Source organism: Eptesicus fuscus, chromosome 9, assembly GCF_027574615.1.
Source record: "Eptesicus fuscus isolate TK198812 chromosome 9, DD_ASM_mEF_20220401, whole genome shotgun sequence".
Classification (NCBI taxonomy): Eukaryota; Metazoa; Chordata; class Mammalia; order Chiroptera; family Vespertilionidae; genus Eptesicus; species Eptesicus fuscus.
In genome coordinates this window covers 41,146,426-41,171,752 of record NC_072481.1, presented here as the reverse complement: position 1 = coordinate 41,171,752, position 25,327 = coordinate 41,146,426, and the positions used below count along the sequence as shown (strand labels likewise).

The 25,327-nt window shown below is 43.8% G+C and overlaps 1 protein-coding gene across 4 annotated transcripts in view; it reads right to left on the bottom strand.

The window, feature by feature from the left end:
* FGGY (FGGY carbohydrate kinase domain containing) overlaps positions 1-25,327 on the bottom strand; it is a 398,594-nt gene that overhangs the window by 184,452 nt on the left and 188,815 nt on the right. For all 4 annotated transcript variants that reach the window (XM_028142287.2, XM_054720996.1, XM_054720995.1 and 1 more), the window contains exon 7: positions 10,226-10,354. In XM_028142287.2, coding sequence (XP_027998088.2) covers positions 10,226-10,354 — 129 coding nt within the window. The remainder of the gene's footprint in view (positions 1-10,225; positions 10,355-25,327) is intronic.

Genomic DNA, 25,327 nt, shown 5'->3' with positions numbered 1-25,327 from the left:
GAAACCACACTCACCAAAGGAAACCATTATCTGACTTCTAGATCAGAGGATTTGCCTGAATTTTAAACCATTCAGCACGTTTTCTTGGGCCAGCTTCTGTCATGCATGTGTATGAGATTCATCACGTTGCTTCTGTTTGAGATGCTACTTTGTGAATACACCAACCATTTACCGTTTCATTCTAGTGGAAAAAATACCTACTATGCTGAGTTCAGTTCAAAGGCTACCCTCCATTTCCCTGATGTTCTGGGGTATCACTGGTGGTGTGACCCTCAGCAAGCTGCTGGAATTGATCAGATGATACATTCAAATTGTCCAGTGCATTTCTGTCATGCTGAAGTCACGCAATTAATATTAGTATCTTTGTCCTTCCCTTGCTCACTGTTTCAATAGAAACATCTCCTTTTTTTCAAATTCCTAAAGAACTTAGTCCAAAAGTTGTATCTCTATTTCCTTATATTACTGTCTTTACCACAGTAACTAGTACAGTGCTTAGCATATTGTTTAAAAACAAAATCATTCACCAATACATATGCTGGGTTAAGTGCTGGGGTCTGAAGTTAAACAGATGAATATGACCAGATTCCATTGCCCACAAAAAGCTCAGTCTAAGTGGAGGAGACAATAATGCAATCATATATTGAAATATTTAAGTGTTATTGTCTATGTGCTACATTAAGTGATAGAGATATGCACATGGGAAGGAATTATTAGGCCGCATGCATTAGGCTGGGCAATAATGTTACACCACAGTAAAGCAGACGATGTATGCACAAGAGCCACATTATTCGGGCATATTTAATATATTTCACAGAATTGAACTGTGTGGATTTTTCTTTACAACTTTCAGCTGTGAGAGGCCTCAATGTAGAAGGCATGCAAAGTGTTCCCGCATATTACTGATACTCCTGGGAGAGACCCCCCTCACCCCCACACAGGTTCTCACAGTGGTGAGTCACAAGCTGGTACACTTTAACTCTCCAGGCTAAATTCTGCTCTGGAACCTATAACAATACAGGTCAAAAGCCTAACACTTCTTTAAACAAATTGCTTAAAGAGCCTTAGCTTTCTCTTGACCTGAACATTGGATTCAAAGATTCTCCATGTTTTGTTTTGTTTTAACCTTTTTTAATAAAATAATCTATGGCTAACTCAGTTAACACGGGCTTCGGTGAAGCTTTATAATAGTAAGAGGGAGAGGCCGGGAGTCAGACAGAACAAGGTTCTTCATTTCATCGATGGAGGTGGTAAGAATGTATATGCTATAAACTTGTTGTCCACATCGAGTATTTTCTAAGTAAACACTTAGGCAATCTCTAGCTCATGATAAGAGCACTTAAGGCTTCTTTTAGGGAGTCAACCCATGCCATATTTGGTCCTCCTCTTTTCCTGCTGCCTTCTGTTTTTCCCAGCATTATTGTCTTTTCATAAAATTCCTACCTTTTTTGATGTGCCCGCAGTGGTATGGCTTTGGTTTTGTTACTTTTGCCTCCAGCGATGTTAGGCTTCCTTAGCTCTAGGACCCACTTGTTCATCTTTCTGGCTGTCCAGGGTATCTGTAGACTCTCCTCCAATACCAAATTTCAAATGAATCTATTTTTTCCTAACTCCTTGTTCACTGTCCAACTTTCGAATTCGTACATAGTAATTGGGAACACCAGGGTGTGGATGATCTTAGCCTTGGTCTCTAATGACACATCTTTGCTCTTGATGACCTTTCCTAATTCTTCCAGTGCTCCCCTTCCAAGTCTCAGCCTTCCCTTTTTTTCTTGGCTACAGTCTCCAACTGAATTGATGACTGAACCAAGGCAAGCAAAATCTTGAACAATGTCAATGTCTTAATTGTCTATGTTAAGGTTGTGTATTTCTTCTGTTGTCATGATTTTTATCTTCTTGATATTCAAATGTATTTATACATACATGCATGCATTTATACATACAATGTACATAAAGATATGCACACATGTTTACATGAGAGTTTATGAACTCCCACAGCAGGATGGAAACTCCACGAGAGTAGGAAATTGTCTTTGTTCACTATACCCAGCACATCTATGACAATGCCTGGCACACAACTGTAAAATAACGGAATAGATCTTTTAATTTCTCTTGCCTACCGCTATCATTCATAATGTAAATATATTGAGATGACATTAATCATAACTAAACATACAAAACACAACACTGTCTCACATTGTTCTAAGTATTTTACAGATATACACTTGTTTATTCTTAAAGAACTCTGTGGGGCAGGTACTATTATTGTTCTCATTTCATCAATGGGGAAACTGAGGCACAGAATGTCAGATGAAGTCCCAAATGGAATCAGGATTTGAATGAGTTACATGTTCTTAAATATTGTGCTATGTTTCCTTAAGAGATTTCGTTTTCATTGTCTTTAGAAGCCAAATTCTCCCATCAAAGTTACAGGCCAGTGTATGATGAGGATTAGAGTTACGGAAAGTTGGAGTGAGGTCTGTCGCTGAATGTTATAATTGAAGACTAGTGCAATTTTTCTGTATTCCAAGCATTTTTTCTTCTCAGTTTGTCCTAACATCTACACTGGCTGCAGGGTGCTATGAGGAAATCCCTAGATCCCAGAATAGTGAAATAAAGAAAAGTGTTTCTCTTTGTTCTTTATAATGACTTACCCGAACGGACAGTTAGGAGAAAAATGGAAAAAAGGAAATTAACCAGGCCTCTGGAGAGATGATAAGGAAGCAGCCAGCGGTTCAGACAGGAGGCTGCCCCCAGGGGTGATAACTGGAGATGTGCATTTTCCCACCAACAGCTGCTGACGTGCAAGCCCAAAGTAAACAGTAGTGCTTGGGATATTAACTGGACGCTGCGTGTCTGTGCCATGAGAAACAGTGGACCTTTGGGTAAGCCTACTCTTGTAAGCAGTGACGTAAGCGCAATATTAGACTTTGGGTCCCCAAACAAACACTTTTCCTGCAGTCTTCCACCTTTTGAACTTGGAGTGGGAAGTCTTCCTAACAGGTGGTTGGCAGTATGGGAACCTGGGGCTGGGTTAAGTCTTTTTGTTTTCATTCCCAAGTTCAGTGAAGGAAAACAGCAGCTCATCTTTTCAGTCATATGTAAATACATGAGAGAAAAAGTAGAACTTTCTGGCTAAAAATTCCCTTTGAATATCAGATATGTTGTTGAAGCTGATGATCTTGTCAGAGATTTGCTTGAAATCAGGGCTTCTGGGCACAGAACTCCCACTGCTCCACTGACTTGGTGGCACCTGTTTCATGGTTTGACACAAAAGCTGCACCAAAGCACATGTGAAGTCATGGGGAGAGACACACAGGTCAGGGTTTGAGTATTTTCTTTTTAAATATATAGTATGTTTATTGATTTCAGAGGAAAGGGAAGGGGAGATAGAGGTAGAAATATCAATGATGAGAGAGAATCATTGATTGGCTGCCTTCTTGTACACCTTATACCTGGCATCGAACCCACAACCTGAGCATATGCCCTGACCGGGAATTGAACTGTGACCTCCTGGTCACACTCAACCACTGAGCCACACAGCAGGGCTAGGGTTTGAGTCTTGATCCAACCCTTCCTGATCCTGTAACTTTGGGAAAATCCCCTTACCCTCTGGGTATATTTTTATCTCCTGTAATGAGATAAAAATATCTGGATGATGGCTTTAAAATGGCCAATCTCCACACAGATGTGATTAATATAAACATCAATCAACAAAATTAATATCAACTTTGATATGACTGATCTCCCTACTACACAGTCAAATAATAGCTAGCCTGGCTTAAAAAGCCTGATTTTATTTCACACGACCCATAGAGCCCAGACTCCTGGAATGATTCCCTGTTTCTAATCTGGAGACAGTGCCGCATAATGGGGGTGGACCCTGGCTGATGTGTTAGGACGCCCAGTTTCTAACTTCAGTTCTGACTGGGGTAACTTGGATGACTCACTGTTTTTCTGGGCCTCAGTTTTCTCATCTGCAAATTGAAGAACCTGGTACAGAAAATCTTTGTGAGACCTTTTAGCTCTAACGCCTATGATCCCTCATTATCCAAACAGAAGCATGGATGTCAACTACAGATGTTACCTACCATTCCAGGGCAGGTTCACAATAGTACCTCCTGAGTTGGATGGCATAAGATTTAGAGATGAGTAGGACAGGGTAGGGCAGAGGGAGCTGGCTGTAGCTACAAGGCCCCGGACTCTTCCCAACTTTCTGACCACAGAGTCAAAATGGGTCTCCTGGCTAAGGCCAAGTCCTTGCAGTCCAGAGAAGCACAGACCTCCAGGAGAAGCAGGGGGCCTGCGAACAGGAAACCCAAGCTATCCTTCCCACAGGCTGCCCCTCTGCCCCTCACCATAGCTCAGGCAGCTGCTCAGGCCTCAGGCAGCAGCAGTTCTCATTAAACTAAACCGCAACTTAAAAGGATAAACTCAAAATCGCATTAACCAAGTCCTCCTCCCCTCTGAGCCGAATCCAGGAACTCCCAGAACTGCCCTGGCTCTGTCTGCTCGGGCACTGACACTGCTTCTCTCCTTCCAGATTCCCCCGCATGGCTTTATCTGCTCCTCTAATCCCTTCCATTCCCTACAGACCATCTGCCTCTTTGGATCCACCTTCTCTGTCTTGTTGGATCCGCTCCCTCCAGCCCCCAGCTCCTGGCCCGAGCCTGGCCTGGCTCCTTCTCAGCATGGCTCTGGTTTGGTCTGATTTATCAGACGGACAGTTGCACAGCCCTATTGCTTCTGACCTGGGTGTGGGGTGCCAACTTGTCCCACAGGCAAGTTATTCTACCTTGTAACTAGACTCCTCGGTGGGGGAGGTGCCTAGAAATCTATATTTTTTAAAGGCTCCCTCACCCAAATTTAGCAGTCCTACTTACTGAGCCTTTGAAATCCTCTCACTTTTATTATCTTAATGAATTCTCTGATTTCCTGAGGACTGACCCTGGGTTCTATGCTGGATGAGGAGCACACAGAGGTGAACACAACTTGGTGGGAAAACTGAAACAGGTGCAAAGTGTTGCAGACACACAGAGTAGGGAGGGACTCATTCTTCCTAAGAGTGGGGCTGAGTTGGGAGAAGTTTCCACAGTGGAAGTAACATTTAGTGTGAGTGTGATGCGTGAGTAGGACTGTCTATGTAGGGAGAGAAGGAGAGGCCACCCCAAATCTCTGCTCTGAGCAGAGCGGGGATTGTGTGTGACATGTTGAAAGGACACGTGGTCTAGAAGGCATATTGACTCTTAGAAGGCATATGAGGTGGGAATCACCCTGCACTCCCCATTCCACAGTCTTCATTTCTACTTTTTTTTATCTCACAACTCTTTTTATTAAGAGTTAATGTCATAAAATATATGTTGACAAAGTACTAACACATTAGCAGAACCCTTCTTTTGGGCTGCTTTTTGGCTTCTACAAAAATCAACTGAATTGATGCAGGGAAATGACATCAGTGGAGATGTTTCGGTTGAGTAGGGTTTCTCATCCTCAGCTCTACTACATGGGAGGCTACACAATTCTCTGTTGAGGGCTGTCCCGAGCACTGAAGGATGTTTAGCAGCATCCCTGGCCTCTACCCACCACATGTCAGAACCACCCCCCCTTTCCCCAGGCGTGACAATAAAAGAATGTCTCCAGACATAGCCAATTTCCCCTGGGAGTGGAGGTAAGGGGTTAAAATCAGCCCTGGTTGAGAATCACTAGTATAGATGGAAAAACTAGTATTTGGAGTCAGACTCAAGTTCAAATCTTGGCAAACACTGGTTATGTGATTATGGAATGATTCACATTGTAATAGAAAATCTCTTTCTTCCACACGGCACAGTGATGAAAAGTGTGAGCTCCGGAATGAGAGATGTTGATGTGTCTCTCCATGGGTTTAAATCACGCCCCTGTACCTACTGTGTGAATATGTGCAGGGTAGGTTGTCTCTGTGAGCATCACGGTCTCATCTGAGAAAGGGAACAAAAGAACAATATGCGTAAAGTAGCTCTGAGAATCAGTGTTGCTTCTAGAACACTGATGATCATGAGACAGGAAATTGGCATGTCTTATTGTTCACTGGATTATGTTTTGCTTTAGGAGGGCATGAACCTGAAGCTCTTTTTGCAAGACTGGCTAAACCAACTCTTCTGCAACTAAAGAAAAGGAGGGAGGGAGAGAAATGATGAAAGAAATTCTACATCTTCATTTTGGTTTGACTCTGCAACTAAGATAAGCAACTTAAGCCAATTCAACATCTGGCCCAGATGAGCAGCTTAAGTCAATTCAACATCTGGCCAAGAATTCAGTATCTGGAAACAAAGAGTGATGCAAAACCTAGGCACAAAGCTTGCTCTTGACCAACTCCTGCTAATGTGATAGGAACACAATGGACACTGATTTCTAGATGTTTGGAGTGAATCCGGGAGTGCTCAAAGCACACTGTTTTGCTTCCTGGAGCATTGAGCCAGGTATATAGGGACAACTGCCTCTGTAATGGGAGGAAACTACAGTTGGAATATCATTGCATAATAGCGGGAATGCCATTCACTCATTCATTCACTCATTCGCTGAATTTGCATGAGTTAAGGGTCTTCCGTGTGCAAAGGACTAGGCTGGATGTTGTGATATAAGGATGAAATGACACAGTGCTTTCTCTCAAAGAGTTTGCAAACTGGTAGATGAGACAAGGTTGCACACACAAAACGGTATAATGTGTACAGTAATGGAGGCAAGTCCGAGACACAGTCGGAGCAAACAGGAAGAAGTGCCATAAGTCAGTTTGGGGAGCCAGGGAAGGCTCCCAGAGGAGGTAACACCAGACTCAAGATTTCATAGATAATCAGGAGTTTGTTTGATCGATAAAAACAACTGAGAGGAGAGGGGCCTGAAATAGAAATCAGGTTGTTACTGCCTTTCAGGACAGCCCGGGTACTAGAGCCAAGAACAGACCTGGAACAAAGTTAACACTATTTATATGAGTTAGAAAAATAGCAGCAGCAGGAGCCCTGGCCAGAACCACCCCCAGAAAGAGCACAGAAAGCTACTCCTATCTTCTGGCTGTCTGCTGGAGAGCTCGCTAACCAGCACCTTAGGAACAAAATGTTCTTTTATCTTTGGATTTTATTCCCACAGAGTCCTTTCTCTTCTTTTTCCAGAGCTGGAAAAAGCATGAGCTGAGTTTTACTTGCTTCTTTGATCTTGATCCTCAAGTCCCCGGCTTCCCTTGAGAATGAGAATCCAGGAGGATTTCTCCAAAGTAGAGTGCTGGCCCCTCCTACTAATCAGAATGTGAGGTGCAAGAGAGGCCAGGCCAGGTCAGGGACCCTAACTGCCAGGGATTGTCTGTGCCAGGCCTGGATGGCATCCAATTCCGACCTCCAGAGCTGGACTCTCACCCTGACATTCAGCTATCTCTTAGCACAGAGGCCATCGAACCATTCTTGACATTGTTTCTGCCCTCAAAATACACAGCATCTTAAAGCAGTGAGCCCTGGGTCCTATTACAGAGAGCCCGGGAAGGAACCCAGGGCCGGTTCAGGGAAGGAAGAGGGAATTAAAGCCAGAGGCTCTTTCCCAATTGCCTCTCCAAAGGAGGAGCATTCTCTAGGGTGGTAACTCCGAGAACTTCCACTACAAAGTTCCTCCTTGGTGCAGGCATTGTGGTTCTGGAGTAAGAAAACCAAAGAGACATCTCAGTATTCTATGCCTACTATGTGCCAGATGCTATGCCAGCTGCTTTACCTACTTAAAATCATGGGTTCCATAACAACCCTATGAGGGGCCACTGCTATCTTTTTTTATCCTCATGATATTTTTTTCATAGATTTTTAGAGAGAGTGAAAGGGAGGGAAGAGGACGGGAGAGAGAGGGAGCCAGAGAGAGAGAGAGAGAGAGAGAGAGAAAGAGAGAGAGAGAGAGAAATATTGATCTGGGAGAGACACATCAACTGGTTACCTCCTGCATGTGCCTTGACTGGGGTGCGAATACGCAAGCGAGGTACGTGGCCTTTGCTAGGAATCGAACCCATGACCCTTCAGTCCAAGGGCTGATGCTCTAACCACTGAGAAAAACAGGTCAGTGCCATTGCTATCTCTTATTGCAGAAGAGGAAACAGAAGTGTGAAGAGGGATGGTATCTGGCCCAAGGTTAAGGTGACCAGATTTTAACCCAGGTTTCTGGCTCGATCCCCAGTAAGGGGCGTGCAGGAAGCAGCCAATCAATGGTTCTGTCTCATCATTGATGTTTCTATCTCTCTCTCCCTCTCCCTTCCTCTCTGGAATCAATAAAAAATATTAAAAAAACAAAAGCACATACAGCTCATACTGAAAAGGGAGAGAAGCACCCTTGCCTACAATCACTACTATCTACCATTCAACCAACCCACCTTTACTACTGGTTGTTCACTATGCCTCAGGCACTATGCTAGATCCTAAACACACAGAGATGAGTAAGACAGACACGGTACAGATCAATGAGAGCTATCCTATTCTGAGAGTCCATGGACTGTGCAGAAGAGCGGGATATGGCTTAATAATCTGCCGCATAAAGAACCACTCTACAGGTCAAGGTCATTTCACCTTACTCTTGCCTTCGTGTAACTATTCATTTAATAAAATTATTAAGCACCTATAGGAATCAGACACAGGGCTCTGTACAGAATGAATAATATAATGCCCTGTCCTTAAGGAGCTCCTAGCCTAGTGGAAAAGACAAGCAGATAAAGCAGTCATTACAACACAATGTGACCATTTCTTCAGTAGGTGTGGGGAAAAGCACTGAAAGAAGTACAACTTGGAGAATTTCTACGTAAATCTGTCCCATGGAAGGCTATGCAGAGGAGCAAGCATATGATATGAGTCTTCAAGTTAGAGCAGGAGTTAGCCATGGGGAGAAGTGGAGGACCAATCATCCTGGGAAGAGAAATACATGTGCAAAGACAGAGGTGTGATGCTCAGACAGCATTTTGGGAACACAATTCTAGGTAAGTATTTAAAAGGCAACTCTTGGCTATAATATGAAGTATAGACTAGAATATCTTTCAATATTTTTTTGACTATGACCCATGGTGAGAAATTCATTTTCAGTATGGCCCAGTACACACATGCACAGAGACATAAAATTGAAACCTAAGTTCCCCACACAAAGCTTGCTCTGTGAGATGCACTCTGACATTTTCTACATTTTGTTCTATTCTGAACATTCAATGGTCATGATCTACTAAAGTGATCTCATGAGGTTTGAACCATAATTAGAAAAAAGAACACTGTTAGAAAGAAGAACTAAGAAAAAAGAGATATGGCTATAGTTGAAGTGAGTTATTGAGAATCTGAACAACCCCCAGGAACCACCCCCAAAATGCAATAAGGATAAAGAAGAAGATAGACTTATCACACTTTACTGTAATTCTTACCTCATTTTCTGCCTTGCCATTGAATTTGGGGGAAGAGACCTTGATTTTATTTTAAAGTCATTATCCCCTAGCACCATGATTGAGACATAGTAAGTATTTAATGGGTCTTTGAAATAAGAATACATAATACATGGATGTTAGGTTTGAGAGTTATCTAGGACAGTGGTCGGCAAACTCATTAGTCAACAGAGCCAAATATCAACAGTACAACGATTGAAATTTCTTTTGAGAGCCAAATTTTTTTAAACTTAAACTTCTTCTAATGCCACTTCTTCAAAATACACTCGCCCAGGCCATGGTATTTTGTAGAAGAGCCACATTCAAGGGGCCAAAGAGCCGCATGTGGCCCGCGAGCCGCAGTTTGCCGACCACGGATCTAGGAGATGAAATCATGACTACACTCAAGTAATTGAATATAGAATATAAACCAAATAAATTATGAAAATAAATCAATTAGACTTGTAAAAATTATGGAGCACCTTTAGAAGAAACAGCACAGGTAAGTAAACCACCATCAGACATGCTAGTTAGAAGTGAACGTATCTTTTTCAAATTTTTAGTAAACCAAAGAACCATCAACATATTGACTCAGATCAATTTTGTTCTAATATTCTGTATGGAAAAAATTAATAAAATTATAAATAAATTCTATCTTTAATAAGAAGTTCTATAATTCTATCCAAATGCTTAACTGTGAAAAGACTTTATATTGCTATATCTTGAATCAACAGGCCTTGATGCTTTAAAAACAGGAAAGGAGTGTCTTAGGTTCTGGAGAATAATCTGTGTGCAGACAGCGTTGGTAGTGGCCATGGAGTGAGGGATGATTACCTAGTCCTCCAGCGTGGGCATCAATGAGGGAGGCTGCCACCGCGATGCCAGCAGGAAGACCAAGGTCTTTGGCCGCCTCTGGGGTAAGCCCATTTCCAAGAGAAGCTCCAGGAGGCAGCACTTGGTTTCCTGGGGAGACAGAAGAAAAAACAAACACCTGTCAGTTTGAAAAACACAACAGCAGACAAAGGGTTTTCTTAAGTGAACCCCTCTGTTCCCTCCCCTTTCCTCTGCATTTCTTCAACTTCAGGAAGACAGAAGCCATGCAGCCACAAACAGTCCCTCTGCTCACTGGGTGACAGGTATATGTTCTGGGTTCTTATGGATCATGCTCTGGGGTACTTTACAAAGCCAGGAACTCAAAGGCATCTTTCAAGCTGGAGAAACATCCCCTTAATAGGAAATTCCAGAAGGTATATATGCAGTGGCCTCTTGAAGACTAGATTAAAATGGTCAAACTGTTCTTCCTAACAGAGCAGCTCTACCAGCATAGCTTACACACACATGTACACAGACATGCATACACATGCAAACATACATGCACATGTTCACACAGCCATACACGCACCCTGATGAACACTGGGAAAATTTACTCATGTAGTTGCTTCCTGTCAGAGGATAAGGAAAAGAATAATTTTGCTCCAATAAAGAATTTCTTAAGTTTCTCTCAGTTAGAAAAAAAAGCCCAGTATAAACTTTACAAGGTTGAGACTTGCACAACCATGGAATTCAATTTGAATGGTGTTCTCTGGAGTTGTGCAATGCAGCAACCCTAATATTTCAAGTGACCTTGAATTCCTGCAGTCAGTCAGGCCTTCAGTTAAGAATTTATTGATTGTCTTGCTTTGTGTGGGCGCTGTGGCACTGTAAGAGGCAGTCCTCACCCCCAACCTAGTTAGGGAGTTGAGATCAGGACACAGAATCACGTAAGTCAGAACAGAATGAAGAGAACCTTCTGCTCCCAGGTCTTTAGCGGAGGCTGAGTGCTCCCTCTACCCACTGCTGAGGAATTTATCTGTAATTCTGCAGTGCAAGGAGAGGTGGGGGTAGACATGCATATATGCTAAGCTCCCTCTGAGCTCCAAGATTCTGTTATTCTGAATGTGTGGTCAGCAATTCGCTAGGTGTGAAGACACCTTCCATGAGAGCTCCAGGGATGGCAGAGGTGCTTTCTGACTTCTGGGGGTGGAACTGAGGGTGGGGGCTAGAGGGAGGCGGAGGGAGAATGGCTCACCCACCTCCTCTAACTGGAAACGAAGCACCTCCACAACACATCTCCATCCATTTTAGGTAATGAGTTTCTTTCAAAAATGCTTAGCTAAAAAACGGAAGAGGAAGAATACTGGAATCACTGCCATGCTTCGAAAGCATCATTACCCAATAATGGCAGCCACGAGGTGCACATGGACTGAGCACTGGAAACGCGGCTGGAGTAACTATGAAGCCAGACTGTTCACTTAATTCATTTCACTTCAACTTTAAAAAATGATACACAATTCAGTTACTAAAAGGTTTCAAGTACATTTGGCACAACTTGGGTGTGCAAAGTACTTTTTACTGTTAATTAAAGAAATTGAAATAAAGTATTTCGCAGTGGAAATTTAGTGTCTGAACTGAGATGAAATCAGTGGAAAATATACACCAGGTGTCAAAGATAGTACAGAAAAGCAAATGTAAAGTATCTCATTCATAAATGTATATCAATGATGCTGAAGTACTTTTGATTTATTAGGTTATAGTATATTAAATTCATTTCACCTATTTCTTTTTACTTTAATGCGGCTACTAGAATACTTCAAGTTAAGTATGTTACCCATATTGCATTTCTACTGGATTTCTAAGGTTGAGATGCTCAGATGTTGGGGGGGGAGCAGGAGGACCTCTAGTCTCATGCTTTGAATGCCCAGACACCCAGACAGGCAGAAACCTGGAAGAGAGCTGTGCACAATTTGGCTCTGGACACAACCTTAACTATGTCACTATGTTTCGTATACAGCACGGAAACAGGCAGCCTTCCCTTTACTGAGCACTTCTGGGCCAGGGGCTGTGCTAAGAACACAGCATGCGTTTCCTCACCTCATGGTCACAGTAACCCCATGTGAGGGGGCGAGCACTGTCCCTGCTGCCCAGATGGATGGGGAAAGTCATGCTTATCCAGGGAAAGTGAGTTTCCCCTCGTCACACAGGCCCTGGATTTCATTCTGACTACGTCACACCAAACCTGCATACTTTCTTATTCATTACATTGCATTTTGGTGCAGCTATTTAAAATAAAAAGGGTTTTTTTGAGTGAATGAAGGTAACAAGGGAAGTATTTTTAAACAAATGTTTAAAAAGTAGCACCGTTTAGATGTGCCCACCAGAGGCACACCTCACTTAGCTGTGCTTCACTGTATTGCGCTTCACAGATGTTGCATTTTTTACAAATTGGAGGTTAGACCCCCACCAGCAAAAAGATTACGCTTCGCCTTATTATGATACTCCCTTTATTGTGGAGGGCTGGAACCGAACCTGCGCTGTCTCTGAGGTATGCCTGTACATTCAGATTTTTTTTTTAAGTGTTCATTTTCATAGGAAGGTCTAAATGAGAATTCCATTCCACCTGGATCCCTAATCTTAACAAACATAAAAGGTGTAATTTTCATTAAAAAAAAAAGTTTCCAGACCAGAGGAGGATGAGCAGGGTGGGATACTCTTCTGAGTGCCCTGGGCAGTAATTTAGAAAGAAGCCTTGGCTGGCGAGGTGCAGAGAGAGCGCTGGGTATGCAGCCAGGAGTTCTGGGTTCTACCCTTATGCTGCAGAACCACAGGTAGATTTCTTAGCTGAGATAGCATCTTAAGCAAAGGCCAAGAAAGAGGGGGGACTGCCAAGAGGGCTGGGGACAATGGAACCTAAGCTGGGGTGGGGACTGGCAGGGAATAGAGGAGACAGATGAGGTTGGAGAGGGAAGTGAGGACAGTGCTACATTGTCATCCAGGCTAAGGTGCCTTAACTTAATCAGGAAGACCACGCTGAGGGTGAGCTCGGAAGGAGTGCTAAGCCAGGGAGTGAAGCGATTGGATTTGTGTATTTTTAAAGATCTCTCTAGTAACATGGCAGCAGAGGACAGAAGGGGGTAAGTGACGACAATCGTGAACCTATTTTGGTAACCAAAGAGAAAAGGTGAGGGCCTTCCTTAAGGTATTGGCAAGTGAGAGCAGAAATGGAGGCAGATATGGGAGATTTTGTGGAGCAAGAAAAACAGCTCCTGGTGGTTGCTTGGATGGGGTAGATGTCACCGCCTGGACCCCAGGAAGGATGGAAGGAGTGAGGTTGGCAGCTGCCAGCTCCTGCAGGCCACCTGGGGAGGGGATGTGTGTCCCTGGAGACTTAGCAGAGTGGGAAGGGAAGGGCTCTGAAGGGCAACACTCCAGGGCTCTCGGCTGGGCTGGCCAAGGAGCTGGGGGGCTGTATCATGGCTCCACTTCTCCCTCTGCCCGATCCTACTCACTGCCCCTTCCTTGCACAGGCGGCCACCCCTAATAAACATCCCGTGCCCCCAAATCTGCCACAGCGTGTCCCTCCAGAGAACCCAACCGAGGGCGGTGAGCCAGGCCTTCTCCTCAGTCCAGTGGTCTCGGAATGAAAAGGAACAGGCACCAGGATTACATCCCTCCTTTGCACTGGAACCTCAGCTTTCAGGAGCCATCTACCTGGACCCCGAACAGGAAGACAGTGTTTATCTAGACACCAAAACGAAACAGCTTGGCATAAGGCAGGGTGATAGGGACAGGAGGGGCTCGGGGAGAAATCGCCCACCAGGTCACACTGTGAGTTCATCCGCCAGAGGTGCCTAGGGGACTAGGAGAGCTGTCAGAGGCAAGCGCTAATGCGCCTTGATAACTTCCCGAAATAATCTCCTTCCACCATCAAATGAGATTATTCACAGCATTAGTTTCCCCAGAGTTAATCGGGGCCTCACAGCCTCCGCATTTGCAGTTTCTTCCAGTCTTCATTCAAGCATTCATGCATGCATTGTAACAAACACCTCAATAACAATGATAACAAGGATACTGACCATCTATCTTCACCCACCTGTGCCCAGATCTAGGTGTGGGGTATAAATGCAACCGGCGCCTCTGATCTCAAAAGACTCCCACCGTGTCCTGTGCAAACCGAGGCTCTCAGGCCGATATCAAATGCTTTAAAGGTGGAATGTATATGGTGCTCCCGGAGCATTAAGCGGGGAGGGGGAGGGTGGCCCGGGAAGTACAGGAAATCAGGATGAAGGTGACATTCGAGCTTGGTCTGGAAAGACAGGTGGCAGATTGCTGGTTTCAGACTATAATGCTCAGGGGAAATGGATGCCATTAGAGCTAAAACTGGGTTCACTGTACAGAGCCCCAAGGGACACAGCATTCAGCATGTTAGCAACGAAGACACGAGGGAGGAGCGGAGCAGTTGGGCCGCCTGAACAAGAGGCAGCAGGGGACCTCAGGCAGGCAGGCCAAGGAGCTCTGACCAACGCGAGGCCCTGCCAGCGACAGCTTCCGGCACTCGGTTTGCATTTTAAGAAGTTAAACCTGCAGCGTGGAGAAAAGCTAGAACGGGAAATAGATTTTCTTTAAAACAATCAAGCCAACTGAAAAATGCAGGCTGCAAAACATTATGTACAGTGCAACTTTATTTTTTAAGACAAAGAAGGTAGATAGAATATTTGTAAAAATACATCCCTAAGGGGGGGAAAATAGAGAGAGAAAGGCTTTCTCTGGGTGGAGAAATTATGCATAATTTTTTTTTTTTTTGGCTTTTAACTAATCCATAATTTCTGATTGTTCTACCTTGAACCTATACTTCTTGTGTAATTTTTTAAAAGCTGCTTCCTCCCTTAAATATGATCAGAGTAAATAAATTACTTTTAAGTATGTTTTTATTGATTTTCAAGAGGAAGGGAGAGGGTTTGAGAGATAGAAACATTGAAGAGAGAGACACATCGATCGGCTGCCTCCTGCACACCCCCTACTGGGGATTGAGCCCACAACCCAGGCATGTGCCCGGACCTGGAATCGAACCGGGGACCTCTTGGTTCATGGGTCAACACTGAACCACTGAGCTACACCAGCTGGGTAGGGTAAATAAATTAGACACACATATTCAGCAGAATACTACATAGACATTAAAATGAATGAGGAAGAATTAAGGTTTGGTTTTGGAAGGAAGTCCATGATAACTTAAGTGAAAATGGCAAGATGGGCAAGATGCAGAATAGTACTCAGAGTATGAGAACCCATTTGTGAATGACTTTGTGTTTCTTTTGTGACCAAAGTTAAAAGCAAAACTGAATTGAGGAGAATACTGTGCACCTTTTTTACACCCTACACCTCAGCCTGAAGGCAGGCGAGAGGCCTGGATGCTTCACTTACTTTCTTGACCCGCTGCCTTCTGTCCCTGTGAACACACTCTCACCTTGGGGTGGAACACAGCAATTGCTCCGAGGGCTCTTGGGCTCCTGTCCACTGATTTCCCATTTACATGGGCAGGTTTGGTGTGAGCGGTCAAACACTGGAGCCTACAATTAACTGGTGGTTGCAGTCCCTCTTCACGGGCGGGGGCTACTATTACACCAAATCTTCCCCTACCAGTTTTTCAATTATCTATGACTAATGAGCACTTTGGGAACAGTTTCAGACACACACATAATCCTCTTTCCTGATGTCAGCAGCAGAAATTAATGACTGTGTGGATTGCTGGGAGACAGAAAATGCATTATAATGGTCAACAGAGCTGTTATCCTCTCCAGGAAGGGGGAGTGGGGGCGGGTGTTGTATTAACTGGAAGGCTCAGTGTTCCTTTGTGCTCCTACAAACATGAGATGAAGCCCAGGGGGAGAGAACTGGCTCAGAGCCCATGGAAATGTCAGAGAGAGGTTTGGGCGTGGGTGGCATTCGACCCTGGTTCCTCCATGCTTGGCACTGGAGCACCCGTCCCTGCTAATGTTTGCCAAGGTCAACAGGGCAATCAGATTGGCCAGGCGGTGCTAAGCGACACCCTGCCCTGCCAGCAGAGAGGGTCTCTGAGTCCCTTCAGACTGAATCTACTCTCAGTTTGGTTTAGAGGTGAAAGAACAAAAACAAGAATGAGCAACTCTCAAACAATAGGCTGGAGTTATTTTCAAAGCATGCAGTAGTTGACATAAGTTTGTTGTCCCTCATGGGCATACTCTGCACTGGGGTGGTTTCAAAGATGGTTAGGAACTGGTCTGAACGTGGTGGAGCTCCACAGTTCCATGAAGCATGAACCCACACTGAATAAAACAGAAAGAACACCACCGTGTGCCTATGGCGGCCAGCAGACTGGCTACTGATAATTACTTTTATAAGAACTGACAGAATGAGGAACTTGACCCATACCCAGCACCTACATTCCTCTACAGAGATCTCAGTTCACTTGGGCAGGTTATCTCAGAGAGACATTTAGATCTGGAGTCACAACTGGTACAAGACTGATTGAAAACCATTCCAGTAATTCTTGCTCCTGGATGAGGGTTACACATGTTCTGAGCTAGTCACTCAATCAGGGAAATTATGAAAAATTCAAACCTGACATGTTCTGAAATATTATGTTGTTCACCTCCCTTCATTTAGCTCCTAAAAATAATCTAATTTTTACTAGGAATTAAATTATATTTTGAATTATTGATTAAATATAAAACTTGATATCCTCATCATTCATTATAAAAATGTTTACTGAGAACCTACTATGTGCTAGGCACTGTTGTAATGTTGAAAATGCATTAAGGAACAAGATAGATAAGGTCCCTGCCCTCACAGGGCTTATTTTCAGTAGACACTATTCCCATCCAATGACTCTTCTGAATTATATCTTGTAACTATGTTGTGTAAGCTCTTCTGTGATTTGTACAGTCTTTTGTATATTTTAATTTACTGGCCTTGTATTCTGACCTACAGTAGGCATTTAATAAATAAACATGACATACATTTTAAGTCAAATTTTGAATGACCCTTATGTTATTTTTTCCCTCTGTTTATCTCTTTCCCTCTTTCCTACTAGATCAGAATAGCTCAAAGATGATTTTACTTATCTCTGTATTCATCTCCTCAGCACCCAGCAGTGTCTGAACATAAATTCTCAGTAATGTTCATTCAACTAAGTGTATAGATCTCTTTTAAAAAGAGACCAAAGGACACAGATCAATCAGCTTAGACAAAAAGATTACATGCACGCTCGTGCACACACACACACACACACACACACACACACACACAATATATATATAAGTATCAATTGGGAGAGTAAAGAGACAGGATTAAGTGTAACCCTTGAATGCCACTGAGACAAGGAATATGCTTCCTAATATAATCCCACCAGTAATATGCTCTCACCTGTCTAGTTCGGGAACAATGCAATGCATCCAGGCTTATGCATGTTCATGTACCTAGAAAATGGTTGACCAGCAGGCCCAAGCCTCTTACTAGGAACAGTGCTGCTATGGTGGTAAGACACTGTGGATGTCATCATCCACTGAAATAAAGGCTCTCATATTCCCCTCACCTGGTCAGCTCTGATTAACAAAGTGGATGCTGTTAATTTCCAGTGAAAAGACCCAGGTCTTGTAACTAATGGGTCTGAGGAAGGCAAATGGACATCAGACCGAGGCTTTAGACTTGCTCTGACAAACAACCAGGAACTATTGTAGGCGAGCGGGCCAAGGAGTGGCACACACAGGTATTTTAGAAGAGAGATATCCTAATAGTAATAGTGCCCATTGATTAAAACCTACAAGTTTCATTCACTCTACTTGACATTTTTCAGTTGCTATCACCTTCAATGTTAGAAACAAACCTATGAGGCTAGTATAAGAATCACTATGTTATAATTGTAGAAATACAAGCACAGAAGACGACATAATTTTTTCAAAGGCACCTATCTGATGAGGGGCCTGGTCAGTGTTTCAATCCAGCAATCTCAGATTCAAAAATCTGGGGTCTTCCTACTGTACCACGCAGATTAGAGAAGGCCGAGATTAGAGCCAGGGAGAATGATCTCAAAGGCATGTTGACTGTCATAGGTAGAGAAGGAAGGCAGCTTCATTTGTAGGAGGCTTCTATGGAGCGCCATGTCCAGGGACATAAAATCCCAGCATGCTGAATTTTCTAGTTCCTTCCTTTCTTCTCCTAGGCAGGTTCCAAAATCAAAGACTCTGGACTTCAGATGGCCCTTCAAGACCATCAACTTCAGTGCATTCCTTTTGCTGTACAGACACTGAACCCTGAGAAGGAGGCGGCTTCCCTGGGGTCACTTAGTTGGAGCAGGAGAATCTAGAATTGAACCCAGGGCTCCAACTCGAGGCAGACTTCCTCCAGTTTTCCGCACCCCCTGCTGTGGCACTGCCTTCCTCTACCCACCACCAACCAGAGCAGGAAACTTGCCTAACCAGGACTTTTAAGTCACAGGGAGATGGCATAAATCCAATGGATTCCAGAGGTGAAGGCAGTCATTCTGAAGTATTCAGAGCATGAAGTGCAGTCTTTTTAGCTTGAAATCATCCATGTTGACTCCCACAGTGACCTAATTCTCTAGATAATTGCCGATGCCCTATTTTATTCTCACCTAGCCTAAGGCCACCTCCAAAGAGCCTTTCCTGGGTAGATCATAATTAATCACTCTTTCCTCTACAATCCCACAGCATGTTTCTTGGAATTACATCATTCAGTTGTACATAATGGCTTTCTGCCTCTTCTTCTATTTTAGATTGTAACCGGCCTTGAGGGCAGAGCTCTTTTGGAAAATGCATTCCTAGGAGACAGGAGGCTTAGCAGAGCACCCAGGAGTTCAGGTTAGGAGGTGGGCTGGCTTTACCAACCGCAGGGTTTGTTTCTTTGGGCAAGCGATTGAATTTCCCTGCTATACTTTCCTTACCTGTCAAAAGGCAATAATAATGTTATTTGTCTCCCAAAATGGTTATGAGAATCAAGCAAGATAATACCTATAAAGCACTTCAGGATGCTGTCACATGGCAAATACATAATCAGTATATCATTATGGCTATTATGACGCGGTGTTCCTGATGTATTGGGTATCGCCTGGCACACAGTGGTTACTCAGTTCAGTCTGGTGAGTTTATAAAGCTTGAGAAGAGATCCTTGAAGTTACAACATGTGGGGATATATGCCTGTGGGTCATGACAGCAAACCGCAGAAACTGTGAAAGCCGTTAAAATATTCATAGCGATGGAATTCAGTTTCCCAGCACAAAAAGTGTCTCCCTGTGGTCATGTCTCCATGGCACATCTCCAGAGTGAAATGTTTTAAAAGTGCAGATGGTGTCCTCTTTGGAGTTATTTTAAGGACCAAATGCTTGTTCCTAAAGGAAAACTTATTACTTTGAAAGCAACACCCTTGACTGTTAAGATGACCAACTCTTTTGAGACCCAGACAAAGAGTTCTGCCACGGAGTTCCGCTGCTGGGGCTGGCGAACTTAGGGAATATATGAAAACAGCTGTCGTTGTGCTGAAGATATTACCACGTTTAAATCAGTGGTCTTCACAGTTTTGTGTGTTGTTTTTTCCACGATCCAGTAAAAAAAAAAAAAAAAGTCTATAAAGAAAACTGGAGCCTGACATAGGCTTCACAATGTATAGTCCCATAGATTCATTAAAAACAAACCCCAGAATAGAGATCATTTGGCCGAATGTTTTATTATCACTAAAAAGATAGGAGGGAGATGATCTCAAAAGAAAGGACATTCTTTTAAAGTAAATACATTTCCTTTTATGACCTTATTTTCTCATTTCATCACACACCAGGGAGCTCTTGGTCAGGGGCCCAGTGCTGGTCTCTCGTCTAGACTACTGTTTGCAAACTGCTGGTTTACAAAATGATAACAGCCTCCTAACAATGGGTGAACCGAACAGCAAACTCTCACGCGAACAAGTTCTTCAGTGGGTCTGGTGTTAACCACACAAAACGCCAAACATCTGGTGATCTGAAGACATCTGGGGCTTTTCTACCATGTAGACCAAACATGATTCAGGTAATTGACCAAATTTTTCACTTCCCAACCAGATGTCTTACTTTCATATAAATGAAGCCAATCTTGTACTTTCATGTGCAAATAAGCTAGACATAAATTCACCCCTGGAGGGCAGAATTAATTGCTTACTCTCAATGAATACAAAATTACATACTATTTCTCCTCCCCCCACCCCCACCCCCAACTATTTTACCTTCGGAAATGGCTTTCCACTATTGTTTTTGAAAAGCATATACTTTATCTTACAAATGTTCTCTCTTTTTAAATGTTTATTCCTGCTTTTGTTTTGTTTTACAGTAAGGCCCTGGGCTATATAATGAGGAATGTGGTTTTAGGCATCAGGCTGAATTGGTTCTAATTCTGTGCACACCCCCACCTCAAGCTTTGAAGGGCCTTGGGAAAAGTTATGGCGAGTCTCTGAATTCAGTTTCTCTGGTGATATAAATCATAAACTCTTCTATAAGGGACACTGTGGAGACCGCAGATCATTCGTTCCTACGATGTGTGTCGGGCGATTACTCTGTGTGTCTGTTACGGAGACAATTGAGAACCACCATGCTGCCCGCCTCTGGGGCTCTGTCAGGAGCACAGGCGGGTGCTATGAAAGGAGGGTGCTGTAAAAGTCAAGCTCCCCCGGCCAGCATGGTTCAGTGGTTGAGTGTCAACCTATGAACCAGGAGGACACAGTTCGATTCCTAGTTAGGGCACATGCTGGGGTTGTGGGTTCAATCCCCAGTAGGGGGAGTGCAGGAGGCAGCCGATCAATGATTCTCTCTCATCATTGATGTTTCTATCTCCCCCTTCCCCTCTGAAATCAATAAAAAAATATATATTTTTAAAAAGTCAAGCCCATGCTGGGCTGACAGTCATACTATCCAACAAACGCAATGTCTTGATTCAGGGTTTTTAAAAACAGTAGGAGCAACTCCAACTGTGGCTAATTTTTAAAGGGAATATCACATTTGTCCAAGGAAGGATCTGTCTGAAACCTGGCCTCTTCTTTTACTGCCTTCAAGCACACAGTGGAATTCGCTCTGGTCATGTTTGTTTAAAGAACCCATGTGGTTATCAATGACCCTCCACCTTCTATGCCGTTGTCCTGACAACCACTTATCAGAGAGAATATGGAAAGCAGACAACAATGTGTCCCTTCATAAGGTTTTGCAGGCAAAACAGCAGAGACAATATTCAAAAGATCAGGGTCTTTGTGTTTGAGAGCCCTGAAAGGGACATAGTTCGTAGATTCCAACATACACATATACATACATACATACATACATACATACATACATACTTAAGTGGGAGGGGACTGCATAGAGAATCCAACTGGACTATGAGAGGCTGAAATGAAGAACTCACTTGCAGTTTAATAGCTGTGGTGTTTCGATAGATAGCTACAAATATATACAGAGAATAAAGGCAAAGGACAAATATATACAGAGAATAAGTTTGCTATTGTTGTTTATCCTAAGATGTGAGATTCTTTTTTCACCAAAGTCCAAAAACACCTCAAATATATGAAGAAATGAAACATGGCTATATTTTTAAAAGTTTTCCTAAGGACCATAGCTTTTGTGCCCAAATGCCATCTATCACAGAACCCCAGTATATAAATCTGATCTGATTCAAGTAGACAGAGAAAGAAATGCCCCAAATAATGGATGTCCTAGTCCCAGCACCTGAGGGGTCCATCCAGATATGGGGGTGGAGGGTGGAGCGGGGGGGAGGCGCTGAGGAACAGAGGTTCAAATCTAGAACTCAATCCATGATGAGAGTCTGTCAGTTCAGAGATTAACCAGGGGAGGATGGATGTGTGGAGCTGGGAAACTAAGCCCTTCCTAAGCTTTGCCACAGAACAAAAGCTGAAGACGCAGAAAGTGTCCACTATCTACGCACTAAGACAATGACCTCATCCCGGGTAAAGGAGGATCCTGGCACCGCAGTGCCCTAGGGGGTGTGTATGGAATTTGCCAGCTTGGCAGTTAGCCAAGATGTTGGAATAAAATCCCTGAAGGCCTTAGCCATGTCACCATGGGAATTTAGCAGGGGAAGATACCAAAAAGGATGCTCTAACTTAATGTCATTTAAGTCTCCTTCTAAGCCACCCAGTGTGTATGGGGGGGGCAGGAGATTCGTGCAGATTTGGGGGAAAATGCTCCAGTGATAAGAAGTTGGGAGCCCCAAGCTTTACAAATGAAACAAAATCTAATTTCTCCATTTTTAAAGTCTCATCCTTTGGGCACAGGACCTGGGAGATTGAACGGACCCTTAGCAAAACAAAAAAGGAAGGCTGGCCCAAAGCACAGCGTGTCACCAGCCATCCCATCCTTTCCTAATGGCCACAGGGAGCACTGAGGGCAGAGGAGGGCAGCCCACATCCAACAGGTTTCCGGGCAGTGAGTTAAAGGGAAACGGATGAATTGTGCAGGACGCCTTTGGAAGTTGGTTCCAGGGACAGATTTTTGGGATTGTACAGCCTCTGGAAGGTGACCAAGGGTAGAGAGCCATGAGACAGTCTACCAGGCCCTAGATTCTATGATCAGAATTGACTATTTTAAAAAAAAACAACACACAAAAATTGAGACCATGAAGCCATTATGCACTGTAATGTTTCTGCAGTTTACAAAATAATAGAACTTCATTATAGACTAGAGTCCAGTACACAAATCCGTGCACGGGTAGGGTCCCTCAGCCTGGCAGGAGATCAGGGCTGATCGGGGTGGCTGGTGGAGGGTGGTAGGTGGGAGGGGGGAAGCGACCACGAGAGGTTGGCTGTGGGAGCACAATGACCACCAGGGGGCAGTTCCTGCATTGAGCGTCTGCCCCCTGGTGGTCACTGCGCATCATAGCGACCAGTTGACCGGTCATTCAGTTGATCAGTCGTAATGGTCGCTTAGGCTTTTATATATAGATAGATCATTCAAACAATACTGAAAGATAGGAGAAAATAACCTTCCCCTAATTTTTCTCCTCCCAGAGATAATTATCACTATAATACACAGATGGGCAAAAGTAGGTTTATAGTTGTTAACACTAATAAATAATACAATTAATAAATAATAATACAAGAATAAATTCTATGCTTCATGTACTCACAACTATAAACATATTTTTCCTATCCCTGTATTAGAAACTAGTGGAGCATATCCTTCCAAAACATCAAGATACACAAGTTATGTAATTTTATGTAAAAAGGATCACTTATGTACGTACTTTTAGAGTCTGTCTTTCTAATTCAATGGTATATCATAGACATATTTACTCAGCAAGGAGTATAATACACCCTTTTTAAAAATCTGGATGTGCCATACTATTTAACCAATCCCTTAGTATTAGACACTTAGTTTGTTTCTCTCAAATTAAGAACAAATCCAGACTTAGCAAGGAGAGACATAGTGAGAATTATTGTAAGGGGATTAAGGGGCTCTGAAATAGGGGGTGGGGATTATTGCAATAAGGAGAATATTGTGACCATGATATCCACAAGTGTTTCAAGAATTAGACAAAAAGGGCTTTTTCTTTTTTTCTTTTCTTTTTTTTACAGAGAGGAGTGAACAAGGCTAGAGAGAACAGAGTATGTGGAAATGGGATGAAAGAATATGACTGGATAGTACGTAACAGACTATTTTCATCTGAAGCTGGTCTATTTGGAGGGAGAAACATGTAATGGTTAATTTCATGTTACATTCACTGGGCCACAGGGTACCCAGATATTTGGTCAAACAATATCCTGGGCATCTCCATAAAGGTGTTTTTGGATCAGATCACCAATTAAAGCAATACAGTGAGCAAAGCAGATTGCTCTACCTAATGTGGGTGGGCCTCATCCAATTAGTTGAAGGCCTGAATAGAACAAGAAGTCTGACACTTCTTCAAACCCTCCACCTTCTGAGAGAGAATCCTTCCTGACAACCTTTGAACTGGTACTGGGCTTTTTCCTGCCTTCGGACTTGAACTTAAACATCAGTTCGTCCTGGGTCCCAGCCTGCCAGCCTGCGGACTAGATCTATACCACGAGTCTCCTGGGTCTCCAGCTTGCTGATTTACCCTGCAGACCTTGGGATCTGCCAACCTCCACCATCACATGAGCCAATCCTATCTTATATAATAAAGAGGTAATATGCAAATTGACCCTCAAGCCCTCACAAGATGGCTGCCTATGACCAGGCTGGCAGGGGGTTAGTGAGGGACGACCAAACAACTGAACAAGCAGGATGCGTGGGGTGACCAGGCTGGCAGGGGGTTAGTGAGGGATGACCAGGCTGGCAGGGGAGGGGGGACAGTTGGGGGCGACCAGGCCAGCAGGGGGGGGCAGTTAGGGGTGATTAGGCTGGCAGGGGGGCCAGTGAGGGGCGACTAGGCCGGCAGGAGGGGTGCAGTTGGGGGCGACCAGGCCTACAGGGGGGGCAGTAAGGGGTGACCAGGTAGGCAGGCAGGTGAGCAATTAGGAGCCAGCAGTCCAGGATTGTGACTGGCAGTCCAGGGATCGGGCCTAAACCGGCAGTCGGACATCCCCCAAGGGGTCCCGGATTGGAGAGCGTGCAGGCTGGGCTGAGGGTACCCCCGCCCCCCAGGCACGAATTTCATGCACCAGGCCTCTAGTTCATTATAATGTATACACACACCCTACTGGTCTGTTTATCTGGAGAACCCCAACTAATACAGTACTCTTAAGGGGGGCTATAAGCTGCTCAGGTGGAGAATGGGCCAAAGTTCAGAGGCTTGGAGGAAAAATAGAATCTTAACCAAAGTTTTATTAACAAGCATTTTGTTCTAATTAATCAGTGGGGACAAGCAGTTCAGCTAATCATTCATAAGGCAAAGAATGGGAATTTGGAAGGTCTGCATCTGGCCTTGTCCTAAGTAAACAAGTGAGGCATCCATGAGTCTTATCGAAGTCATATGGAGAAGGGTAATTCTTTGCAGTAAGCCATTTCCTGGCTTATTTACACAAAGCATGTTGGGGAGGGGGCATTTCTTAACCCTCACTGTTTTCCAGGAGCTCAGGTCAAACACAACATTGTCATTTCTAATGATTCTTATTATAAACTAGAAGCCTGGTGCAAGA